Raw genomic sequence first — 14,508 nt, 5'->3', positions numbered from 1 at the left:
ATACATATATACGACGGGCTTCTTTCAGTTTCCGTCTACCAAATCCACTCACAAGGCTTTGGTCGGCCCGAGGCTATAATAGAAGACACTTGCCCAAGGTGCCACGCAGTGGGACTGAACCCGGAACCATGTGGTTGGTAAGCAAGCTACTTAGCATACAGCCACTCTTTCTACAGAAATCAGAACCAGCACTGAAAGTTACGACGTTTCGTATGTAAACAATGCGATCGAAGATAGTGAAATAAGCAATGGGTGCGAAGATAGAAAAATAAGTAACGGGCGTCGAAGATAGAGAAATAGGTAACGGGTGTTACATTGCATACTTACGGGAACATCAGGTCGTGAAGGATAATTGAAGTAAACCTCTTTGAAGATAATATTACCGTTGATGTTTTCCGCTGATGAACCACGTTTTGATAAATTATCAATAGAAGGTTCCTGAAAAGTTGAGAAAGGATTAGTTTAAGAGCAAGAAAAGATTATTTTAACTTTATTTTAGATGGAAATTTTTACGCATTTATCTTTTTCTATAATCTTTTATTTTTGTTTCAGTCATTAGACTATGGCCATGCTGGGGCATCGCATTGAAGAAGTTTTAGTCGAATGAATCGACTCCAGTACTTTTTAAAGCCTAGTACATGTTCTATCAGTTCTTTTGCCGAACCGCTAAGTTGTGGGAACACACATACACACACACACATTTACATATATATATATACATACACGATGGGCTTTCATTTTCCGTCTACCAAATCCTCTCAGGCTTTGGTCGATCCAAGGCTATAGAAGAAGACGCTTTCCCTAAGTGTCACGCACTGAACCCAGAATCATGTGATTGAGAAGCAAGCTTCTTACCACACAGCTACACCTGCACCTGTACTGAGCATTTTAAAATAGAAGTTCCATGTAATATCTATTCGTATTACACAGTTGGTACTCTGCTATATTTTTCAAGTGTTTCTATAAGATAAGATATTTTATAACGAAAGAGAAGTCTTTTTTCAAATCTTTAGAAAATACTCATATAACGCAAGATTGAACATAACTCGTAGGTGTTAATATTTTTTCTTTCTTCTAAGACGCTTCTAGATACTGTCACAAATTAGATAAATCGCCAAATTTAGGTATCTGAAGGAATATTTAGTTTAAGCCTTTTCCGATTGAATTACCTTCCTATTGTGAATAAACTAAGATTAAATGAAACTAATATCTATATTCCATTAAGAACAGTTTTGAAACACTATATATCTTCTTAATTTCGTCTTTGCTGTATGTAAAATAAATCGGCTAAATGATAGAATTGGTTAATTTAGAGCCGGAGTCTAAATCTCAACCTGGGACCATATAAAATTATGTTGCAAACATTTTCTGGTTACACTTTTACAATACATTATTTTAATATTTTTATACAATTCCTAATAATGTTTAATTATAAAAATACAATAGGGTTTTATTAAAAATTAAATGTGAGAGTCCACCCAAGTAAAATAAAAATCAAAGGGGTCTATAGGTAAAAAAAAAAGTGGTTGAGAACCACTGATTTAGTGCTCCTGCATCAATAGATGACTTTGAAAAGCAATTTGGAGATGAAATAGATCCAACAATTTAAATCTGACATCTGTAGAATGCTAGTAAATTGCTAATTAAAAACCAGCAGGATTTATTTAATATATCAATCTATTCTGTTAGATAAATGCATTGATTTCTTTTCCTTTTGTTCTTTGAATTTCATACTTCCAAAACACAACCAAACATTATTTCATATCTAGCGGTGCCTACAAAATCAGTTGACGCTATTAAATTATCTATATTATCTCACAAAAAAAAAACCTCCGATTATCAGAAGTAACACCAACAATAGAATTTTCCTGTCTACACATATACTTTCAATAATAGAGTTTCTATAACTACTGACATTTAACTGCCCTGAACGCAAACACTACTCATTAATTGGAAAATATATAACATCACTTTGATCATGAGTAACTAAAATCTCACTGTACAAATACATACCATAATGATTACCTCAAATGATATCATCAACCTAAAACTTGTTTTAAGATTAGGATCCTCTTTATAATTGTAACATATTTTCTATATTTAAGAGATGAGGAATTATGTACATTATTTACATTTGACGGATATTTGTCCTCATCTTGTTTGTTGTTAACACAACATTTCGGCTGATATACCCTCCAGCCTTCATCAGGTGTCTTGGGGAAATTTCGAACCGGTGTTCTCATTCCTAAGGTATTTTTCAATGTTGTTGTTGTTGTTGTTGTTATTCAGGTCAGTGCCTCGAATCGAACTCGGAATCTTTGTGTTAGTGGCCCGCGCTCTTAACCACTACGCCATATGCCAGTGGGCGTAGTGATTAAGAGCGCGGGCTACTAACCCCAAGATTCCGAGTTCGATTCTAGGCAGTGACCTTAAAGATAATAATAATAATAACATTGAAAAATACCTTCGGAATGAGAACCCAGGTTCGAAATTTCCTAAGACACCTGAAGAAGGCTGGAGGATATATCAGCCGAAACGTTGTGTTAACAACAAACAAGATGAGGACAAATATCCGTCAAATGTAAATAATGTACGTAACATATTTTACTCACGAGCATTAACCACACGTATTTCTAGGTTCATGAGAAGCAAGGGCGATATCTGCTTGTTTATAAATATATTAAAGGGTATCGAAGGATACAAACATTCTTCGACACGATATTGTCTGTCATCTTTCCTATCATCATTATAACGACAACTGCTCCTTAAAAATGCTGGTTCGACACCATCTTAAGCATACTTTCCGTGTTCATCTGCCCTCCTCTACGTGTAACCCAAACTGCTAACCCAGATCATAGACGATACCGATAATTACAACTTATTAATGTTTGAAAATTTAGACATATGGAGCAGATAAAGTAGTATTTCCAATCAACCCTATTTATCAATTGTTTAAATGAAATGGTAAGTTTTGAATTTAAATAGCTTTGTATATTTCTTTTATTACCCCTTCGCTACTTCATCACTTTACAACGCGATATCACATTAAGAAAGTTAACAAGCGTATATAAGAAACAATATTGAGACAGCCTGTGAAATTATTATTTCCTTCAGGCGACGTGGGTTCCAGTTGACCCGATCAACGGAACAGCTCATGAAATTAACGTTCAAGTAACTGAGCAATCCACAGATACACACACGTACCCTTAACGTAGTTCTCTGGGAGATTCCGCGCGACAGGGATAGCCCTTTAAAATACAGGTACTACTCATTTTTGCCAGGTAAGTAAACAGAAGCACCGTGAAATGAAGTGTCTTGCTCCAAGACAAAGCGCCACCGAGTGTCGAATTCATGACCTTATAATTGTAAGCCACTTAACCACTAACATTAATCCCTAGGTCATGCGCCTTCACTGAAGTCATTATTTAAAGATATTATTAATCAAAGATGCTAGTGTGTCGAATCAAAATCGAGTTGTAAATTCAGTTTGCCAAAAATGCAACAATGTTCTTGCATACCACGACGATACAAATTATAAAAGTGAGAGATTCTTTGCTTTAAAACATTCTGCTTACCGTATCCAAAACATTGAAAACCTCGAAAGCTGCTGATTGAGCTTCTGAAATACTTTGAATGGCAGGACCTGCTTGGCCAAGACTGAGACCTCCAGTAACAACGGAGAAGAAAGCCTGAAAAGTAAATCATAACATCAATAGAAATAACTTCACCAACTTACTTTAATTTTTCGCAGGCTCTCTCTCTCTCTCTCTCTCTCTCTCTCTCTCTCTCTCTCTCTCTCTCTCTCTCTCTCTCTCTCTCCCTTTCTCTTTCTATATATATATGTGTGTGTGTGTCTCTCTGTGTGTGCACGTGTGCATATATATGTATGTATGTGTGTATAATATCTGTATACACACACACATATATATATATATAAATATAAAATTGAAGAAATTGTAGTCAAGAAGTATGGATTGTCCAACCGTACTACTTCTTGTTGACTTCCATACACGTATATGCGTGCGCATACATACATTATGGATGCGCGTGAGCATGCACGTTTATGTATATGTATATGTATATCCGTGTGTATATATGTATATACGCATTGCGCACATGTATATATATATATATATATATATATATATATATATAATATATATATATATATATATATATACGTATGTGTGCGCGTACGTGTGTCATTACACCTTCTTTCCTCCTCTCTGATCCTTACCTATCACACTAACCTATCACATACGTCTATTTATAGAAATTTGGCATCCTTGTATTCTTCGTTCTACTTTAAATTTCACTACTAAAACCACTACTCACTTTGGTATCACCCTACCCATACCTTACCTCTAGCCATCCCTTGATACAGCCTTATCATATCACCCCTACTCACATATCTTAAACTTATTCACTCCTTACCTTCTCATCTCTTCCTATCCACCCCTCCCCCACTCCTCTCCTATCTACCCCTCACAGTATCTTGACCACCAACTAACACTCCTTTTCTCACTTCTTTCACTCTTTCTTCACTTTTCTTCCCTTTTTTCACTCTTTTCATTTTTTCTCTCTTCTTTTCTCTCTTTTTATTATTTGTTTGCCCTTTTTCTTTTTTCTTCCTTCCTCTCATTTTCTCTTCCTGTCTTCATTTTGACCTATCTCCTCATTCTAATCATACACATCTCACCCCCACCATCTATCCACAAATACTACCAATACATTCTCAAATTTTCATTCACACCAAAAAAAACCCTTCGAATGAGTAACACAGAATCTACGGCTCCATACTTAGAAATGACTAAACATGAACTACTACTGGAACTTACATACCATGTACATGAAGCTATTTTGCCACTTCTATACATCACTTTATTCGAATAATGGAACTGCAACTACAATGTTTTATATTTTACTTCTACGTTCATTCTCTTATTTCCCTCAATATTACCTATCTCTTCTTTTTCCACAATAATTCCTTATTTCGAACTCAAACATTTACTTCTATTTAATAGTGGTTTTAACTAAATAAACTTTTTAAATACAATTAACTTACGTTTGACATAAAAAAATGGTAATTTATACTTGTATAGATGGGGTAAACTTTGCACTAAATTATCAATTCCCATAATTTTTATACAGAGAGGTTGTAGGATTTGATGTGTTTATAATATGATCGTTGAGGATTTCCTTAGGTTTAGCACTTTCTATATATATCGGTATTGTAATTTAGGTGTTTAATCTATTTTTTATTTTTTTACTTTTAAAAATACATTTGTAATTTATATATTTTTTAAATATTTTTATTCATATTCTTATTTTTCTATTTAATATGACTTCTATGTATTTTAACTTTGATCCGTTAATAATAATAACAATAAGATAAATAGCCTTAGGAAGCACTTGTGGATTTATGTATTAAGTATAGCCTTGATAAACATCCCACCAGCGCAGAAACACATGTATCATTGATCAGAAATACCTTCTTTCTCCACAGACTAATAACAGGTGAGTTATATATATTTTCAAATAATTTTATTGTATTTTATAGTAGGTTTTTTAACTGCTTAATTTATTTTATTGGATATAACTCTCTATGTATATTCCATACAATAAAGTTATCCTGAAATAGGAGTTGCAGTTCTATTGGTAAAATACCAAATTTGTAATAATATTATAAATGATACTGTTTACATTACATTAGTAAAGTGTAAAATAGTAAATGTCCTGATAACCTGGAATACTTATTATTCCCTAAGATTTTAAATATATATATACATATATATATATTAGAATATAAGAGAGAATGGAATAAGTATATTTGGAATAGTTACAGAAGTATATTAACATATAGAATTGCATAACCACGTAAATGACTAGAATAGGAATGTATAATAGAGTATAAGAAGATGTATAAAAATTCTTACAATCATTTCATAATTATGTATTTTATCTGAATGAAATCGAAATGATAATCATATTGAAGCTGCATAACCATTTTTCAGAGATATAAAAGGAAGAAAACCGTTCTTAAATGTTAGCCGTGTTTATAAGAGTTAGTTAATTCATAATGGTATAGATATGAGTCATACAAATTCTGTATAAATTTCCAAATAGTAATCCGACAGTTTTGAGAGATTTTCATTGTTGTAATCCAGTATAATTTTTTCATAATAATTGTAAATGTTAACAGTTGATACGAATTCTTTATTGCCCATAAGGGGCAATACAAGGACAGCACAAGTGGGGGCAAAAATCGAATGAAACAAGATATTGTGAAAAAGAATGGATAGATGAAACGAAGGTCGCTCGACCCCACAATCCGAGCGACTTCATTTAAACTTTTTAACACGTTTACAAAACAATGAATTCATAACATTATCATCAGTTAATCGTTTCCGAAATAAAGGTTACGAAAAGCCCAGGGTTGGTGGCTACTTGTATCGATTTCCATATTCAAGTCCGTAATCTCTGTCCCATACTTTCCTATCAGTCTATTCCATTCTTCATCACTCACAAGGGTACATCCGGACTGCTCGAGAAATCCCTCACACCCCGACACGTCCACCGACACAGGGAAGTTCATTTTTTAAATTTTCTTTTCTTAACCGTTTGTTAGAATGGAGTAGGACGGGGTTTCGCTTCAGTTCTTTTTTCCTCTTTTCCTCTTCTTGGCCTGTATATTCCATTCTTTTTTTTCTTCTGCCTCTCTTCCTCCTTATCCGGCTCCTACTCGCGCACTACCGCATCACACGGCGTCGCAAGACTTCCTGTGTTGGTACCTTTAAGCCAGACGGAGAGCATTTTGCTTTATGTGGCCTTTTTGGCCACATTTAAAACATCGGGGGCATCCTGCCCTCCTCCACGACTCTCAGTTTCACTTCTTCACCTACTGTGATGGTTTCCGCCATCTTCTCCAAGTCCCCTGGGCGGCCTGGATTATTATTTCCAGACCATGTCCTTGCCAATTCCACGTTCCACGTTTGGCCTGTAACAGGATGGCGGGTAACAGCCAGGCAACATTCACCTTCAAACAAGGGGGGGAAAGCGTCAACAAAGCCGCTGTAGGCATCAAAACAAAATGTCGCTAAACGCAAAACAGTTAAGACAACAGTATTAACAATTTAACTCACGGTGGAAAAAAACACGTCCAACTCCAGAAAAATTCCAAAAATATTAACAATAGATATAAAAAGTATGAGAATATATGCTATTTTATGCAAATATAATTATTGTTAAATAGATGACTTAGTGGAGAATAAATTTATAGAAAGTGTCTAAATGTAAATTCATTGGAAGAGTGAAAGTTCAAAAGTCAGGGGAGTAAAACCGAAACATTTATTTAGCGGGCAGGTAGTATCTACTGAATATATTGTTTCTGACTGAAAAAATATTAATAGGGAACAATTATTTTTATTAATTGTGTCGGATTACTATTTGGAAATTTATACAGAATTCGTATGACTCATAACTATACCACTATGAATTAACTAACTCTTATAAACACGGCTAAAATTTAAGAACGGTTTTCTTCCTTTTATATCTCTGAAGAATGGTTATGCAGCTTCAATATGATTATCATTTCGATTTCATTCAGATAAGTTACATAATCGTGAAACGATCATAAGAATTTTTATACATCTTATTCTCTATTGTACATTCCTATTCTAATCATACGATTCTATATGTTAATATACTCCTTGTTGTGACTATTCCAAATATACTTGTTCTATTCTCTCTTATTTTCTAATATATAACTGCTCTTTTGGTTCACTTTATGTCCTTAAACATCTCTTCCAAGATCTTTGGGCAACGTTCCAATTTGAGAACTTAACTAGTGACACCTTAATACATTTTATCTTAAAATGATACTTCAATAATTTTATATATATATATACGCACAGCCACCTCCGCTACCTTTCTGTTATTGAACGTTGATATGTTCGCGTCTTTTTTCTCGGGATGTCTACTATATCAGGATTTTAACCCACATGGATCAACAAAGGATTGCACCTAAGGACTTACACTCATGGATTTACGCAGGATTGCACCAAAGGACTCATGCTCTTGTTACTATAACTTCAGAAAGTTGAACTATGAATTTTTATGCTTCTTTTTCTTCTTTCTTTCCATCTCCTTATTCTTTTACCCCCTTCCCTTGTCGTCATCTCATTAATATATACCATTCTCATTTTCCCTATTTTTTCCCTATATATCTAATGACAGAATATCCCACACTCGGGGATATCCCAGAAACAGCTGTTAGATTTTGAATCCCTTCAAAGAATAATATTGTATACGACTTGAGATGTTTGCCTTTGCCTTAATATTTGTTGTCCTGTTTAATAATTATATATCCACTGTATCGGAAATCTGCAATGGCTCCATAACTACCGTCTCGGCTATAATCTTGGAACCCTAGTAAATCACCTGTGAACTAAACCTCCATACTTTATATGTGTGTGTGTGTGTTTGTGTGTGCGTGTGTATGTATGCGTGTGTGTGCACATATAGATAGTTTGCAAATGAGATCCAGAGATATTCAACATAGAACACACGTAGTAATGCTCAAATGATTTGAACTTACGCTCAAAGTCTTTACTATTTGCCGATCTTTCTACCGTGACGAAGGAGGCCGGTATTACGGTAATGTTTATATGAAACCTCTACTGATTGCGTATCCTCGAATTTTTTCCACGCTGCATCAGCCAGTTATGAACAGTACAACTATTATGTAATTCTGAGGCCCCAGAAACAGCTATCGGACTTAAAATATCATGACTTTTTCCCTTAGCTTTCGGTATTTTTTGTACTCCCTGTAAATTTATTTATTTTGTAAACATATAAATATCTGTATGCTCATACGCGAGTGTTCATCTGAATATTTTATTAATAAAGTTTCGGTTTTACTCCCCTGACTTTTTGCTTCTCTTTTTCTTTATCTCTCTCTCCTCACTCTCGCTCTCTCTCTCTCTCTCTCTCTATATATATATATATGAATATATAAATATATGTATATATATATATATATATATATATATATGAGTATATATATATATATATATATAATATATATTATATATAATATATATGAATAATATAAATATATGTAATATATATATATTATATGAATAATATAAATATATGTATATATATATATATATGAATAATATAAATATATGTATATATAGATATATATATATGAATAATATAAATATATGTATTATATATATATATATATATATATGAATAATATAAATATATGTATATATATACATATATGAATAATATAAAATATGTTATATATATATATGAATAATATAATATATGTATATATATATATATATAATGAATAATATAAATATATATATATATATGTTATATATATATATATATATGTATGATATATATAATATATATATTATATATATATATATATAATATATATGAATAATAGAAATATATGTATATATATATATGAATAATATAAATATATGTATATATATTATATATATATATATATATATATATATATATATGAATAATATAAATATATGTATATATATATATATAAATATATGTATATATATAAATATATGTATATATATATATATATGAATATATCAATATATGCATATATATATATATATATATGAATAATATAAATATATATATATATATATATATATATATATATATATAGAATAATATAAATATATGCATATATTATATATATAGAATATAAATATATATATATATATTATATTATATATATATATATATATGAATAATATAAAAATATGTAGATATATATATATATACATATGCATATAATACATGTGTACACAGGGATGCAAATAAACATGCTTAAGCTTGATATATGAAATATATATACATGTATATATATATACATATATATATATACATATATATACATATATACATATATATACATATATATACATATATATACATATATACATATATACACATATATACATATATATACATATATATACATATATATACATATATACATATATACACATATATACATATATATACATATATACACATATATACATATATATATATATATATACATATAGATGAGAGAGAGAGAGAGAGAGAGAAGGGATATACAAGTAATATTTAAAATTAAATCCAATACAAGGAAAATAGGGATAAACACATCCAATCTTTCACTGGCTCCACTGTCTTCTCCTCTCCCCTTCACCGTTCCCTCTCTCTTACTCCTCCTCCTCCTCCTCCTCGACTCTCTCGTCACTCACACGTGATCAGAAGGAAGCCATCTTTCCAACTGCTATCTTTACCAAGACCAGACCGCTTATCCTGTCTCTTTCATAAGAAATAATATAAATATATGTATATATATGAATAATATAAATAATGTATATATAGAATAATATAAATATATGTATATATATATATATATAATATATATATATATCTATATATATATTATATATATATGTGTGTATGAATAATATAAATATATGTATATATATATATATATATATATATATATATATATATATATATATATGAATAATATAAATATATGTATATATATAATATATGTATATATATGAATAATATAAATATATATATGAATAATATAAATATATGTATATAATATATTATATATATATGTATATATGAATAATATAAATAGATATATATATATATAATATATATATGATAATATAAATATATGTATATATATGAATAATATATATATGTATTCTATATATATAATATATATATATATATATATATATATATATATATATATATATATATATATATATATATATATATGTATGAATAATATAATATATGTATATATATATATATATATATATATATGAATAATATAAATATATGTATATATATATATATATATATATATATATAGATATGTATATATATGAATAATATAAATATATATATATATATATGAATAAATAAATATATGTATATATATATAGATATATATATATATATATATATATGAATAATATAAATATATATTATATATATATATATATATATATGAATAATATTAAATATATGTATATATATATATATATATGAAGAAATATAAATATACATAATAGATATATATATATATATATAATATATATTATATATATATTATATCTATATATATATATATATATGTATATATATTATATATATATATATATATGAATAATATAAATATTGTATATATATATATATATATATATATGATTTTGATTTGATTTTTCCAGTTTCAGCTAATGAGCTGTGGCCATGCTGGGGCACCGCCATTTGGTTTGCTACACGGTTTACCTCGCGGATGCTTTTAGCAAACGTCATCTGATGCATGAGAGAGTTCGATGTAGCTGCCCTCATCTGCACCTCCTGCCGTGAAGTTGGTTCATCCGGGACACCTGACAGGAAGAGATCCAGTCCTACTTTAAGACATCCGCATCTACACCATGCAGGTCCCTCAGGTTCTTCGGGAGGACATTGAAGAGCCGTGGGCCTCTGAAGCCCAGGCTAACACAATATCTTGTCCTACATCTTGATGGCAAATTTGGAGTCCTTGGTACTACGCAGTGGCGTCCGGTTCTGGCGTTTGTGTGACTCTCGGTGCCAAAGTCTGGGACAAGACCTTCCAGGATCTTCCAGATATATATTATGGCATATCTTCTCGCCTACGCTCCAGGGAATAGAGCTTTAATCTCTTGAGTCTCTCCCAGTAGCTCGTATTGCTGCACAGAGGCTATCTTCTTCGTGTAGCTTCGTTGGATCGCCTCAAGTTCTGTGATAAACTTGACACTGGATGGTGACCATAGCTGAGAGCAATAGTCAAAGTGGCTTAGGACAAGTGTCTTCCAGAGGACCATCATGGTTTCTTGTTCTCTTGTTCTAAAGGTTCTAAGAATCCATCCAGCCAGCCGTCTGCATTTCATTGTCAGTTTAGCAACATGCACATGAAAGGTCGCGTCATCACTCATGTGAATACCCAGGTCACGCACTGATTGTGCCTCTGGGATTGCAATCCCTCCGGGTCCAGTGTATTCATTGGGTATTGCATTCAGTTTTGCATGCTGATAGTATAAAGCTTGAAACTTTTCAGCATTGAACTGCATGCTATTCTTTTCAGCCCACTTGTATATTTCGTCCAGCTCACATTGCAGGTGCTTAGTGTCTTCAGGGTTCTGTATTGCCTGTGAAACTTTTGTATCATCTGCATAACTTGTGATCGTGGCTCTCCGCGTGGCTGAGGGCATGTCTGAGAGGGCCATTATGAACAGTAGTGGTCCCAAAACAGTGCCCTGTGGAACACCGCTCACAATTTGCGTGCTAATGGAAGTGGCCCCATTGGCTGCTACCACCTGACTTCTATTCTTCAGAAAGTCATGAAGCCATTCTCCCAATTTTCCAACTATGCCAAGATCACGCAGTTTGTGACATATCATTCCATGATCGACTTTATCGAAGGCCTTTGCGAAGTCGAGATATATGACTTCCACATTTGAGTGGTTGAGCAGTTGTTTCAGCACCCAGTCATAGTGCTGCAGGAGCTGAGTTAAGCAGCTTCTTCCTGGTCGGAAACCATGTTGGGTGTCAGGCAGCAAGTCATTTTCTTCAAGGAAGGTGATTAGTTTCCTTCTGACTATTCGTTCCATGACCTTGCTGATGTGTGAGGTCAGAGAGATAGGTCTGTAGTTCTTGGCCTCCGCTCTGCTACCTCCTTTATGAATAGGGCATATTTTACCTTCCTTCAGTTTTCTTGGAAGTTTGCCAGCTGCAAGGAAGCTCTGAAAGAGGAACTGCAGTGGTCTTGCTAGGACTCTCTTACATACTTTTAGGAGGATTGCCGGGAATCCATCGGGCCAATAGCTGAGTCTGTTTTCATTTCATCTATAGCCTTTATTACATCGTCTTCCTTTATATCGATGTAATTTATCGTCGCCGCCTCTGATTCTATATCTGCAGTGGTAAAGAAGTCAGTTGGATTGCTGATTTGGAAATGCCCAAGGGTGAGGTGAAAACACTCTTGAATTGTTCATTCAGTATTTCACTTACCCTCATTGGTTTTCCTGTGAGTGTGCCATCCTTTTCAAGGAGTGGCCTATCCTACAGTGCACCGTAGCTGTTTCTTTGGCATACCTGTAGAAAGCTCTGGGGTAGTTTTTATGTTGTCTATAGCCCAGGCTTCTTTGTCTGCTCTTCCTTCTCATGGGAGAGTTGCAGACAATTTTCAATTTCAACAGTTTTATTTTCAGGCGGGACTTTTCACTGCTTTCAATTTGTTTGTTAGGCGATTTGAAATTTTTGTACGCCGTCTCATTAAATTTTTCCTCTCTCTGGGGATTTTGTCCTTGTGTACAGTGGCCTTTCTCTCTGGGACACATTGTAGCATATGGCTTGCATTACAGACATGAATTGTTGAAGTATCATGTCGATGTCCGGCGAGGAGAGACATTCAGGCCAGTTTTGTTTGAGGATCTCTTTCTCAATTTGTTTCCAGTTTGCCTTATTGAAGTTCAAGCTGGAAAGATTCTGAGGGTTTCTTGTAGGCTGCATGTCCGTGCTCTCTTTTGGCCCGTACATGGTCAGCTCTACCATGTTGTGATCCGAGAGTAGTGTCGGTGTCACTTTCACATTATGGATGAGATCCATATTATTTGTGAAGCAGAGATCCAGTGTGTTACCTGCTCTGGTTGGTTGGAGTATTACTTGCTCCATGTACAGGGTGTTGATGAGGTTCAGGAGGGACCTCGCCTGTCCTCGTTCACATCTTGTCATTCCTGGGAGAGAAAGGCCCTCGGGCCATCTGACATTGGGTAGATTGAAGTCTCCCATGAGAAGTACACTTATGTGTTGTTCTAATGTGATTAGAACTTCTTCTATTTTTAAAAGGCAGTCCTCAAACTTGCCCATATGACTTGGGGCATCTGGAGGGCGATATGTAGCACACACAACTACATCAAAGTGCCTTATGTGTACAATTAGTGTGCACACACCGAGTTTGAGTATGACAAAAGGACCTGGGGTGTGAGGTCCCCACGGATGTACATAGCAACTCCTCCATGACTCCTTTCTTTCCTGTCGGTCCGTAGTACAACATACTGTGGTATGTGTAATTCCGCATCTGCTATGTCCGGTTTCAGATGCGTTTCTGTGAGTGCTATGCATAAGGCTTGATTGCATGCGACAAAGTCTCTCAGGAACGGGACTTTTGTCCTGTGGCGGTCTTGTGAACTGTGGGCAGTTCCATCTGCGAGCCTGAGCCTGATGGAGCCAGGTTAGCTGCTGTACAATCTTTTGTGCCATGCACAAAAAAGATTCCTGCTCAGCAGCTGCCCTTTCAACAACACGTTGGTGGTTTGTGGTACGCACCACATCTGCGTACCTCCGTTTTGGGGCAGGTGATGCGTGGTCCATCCCATTTCCTTTCGGTGGTTGGTTTCTGTGGCA

General features: G+C 33.4%; 1 protein-coding gene across 1 annotated transcript in view; it reads right to left on the bottom strand.

The window, feature by feature from the left end:
• Positions 1 to 14,508, bottom strand: part of LOC115211254 (ATP-dependent translocase ABCB1-like) — a 146,444-nt gene that overhangs the window by 88,392 nt on the left and 43,544 nt on the right. The window contains exons 9-10 of the mRNA XM_029780102.2: positions 3,576 to 3,689; positions 328 to 438 (exon numbers count right to left, since the gene is read on the bottom strand). Coding sequence (XP_029635962.1) covers positions 328 to 438; positions 3,576 to 3,689 — 225 coding nt within the window. The remainder of the gene's footprint in view (positions 1 to 327; positions 439 to 3,575; positions 3,690 to 14,508) is intronic.

Source organism: Octopus sinensis, linkage group LG1 (assembly GCF_006345805.1).
Source record: "Octopus sinensis linkage group LG1, ASM634580v1, whole genome shotgun sequence".
NCBI lineage: Eukaryota > Metazoa > Mollusca > Cephalopoda > Octopoda > Octopodidae > Octopus > Octopus sinensis.
This window is presented reverse-complemented; position numbering and strand designations above follow the sequence as displayed.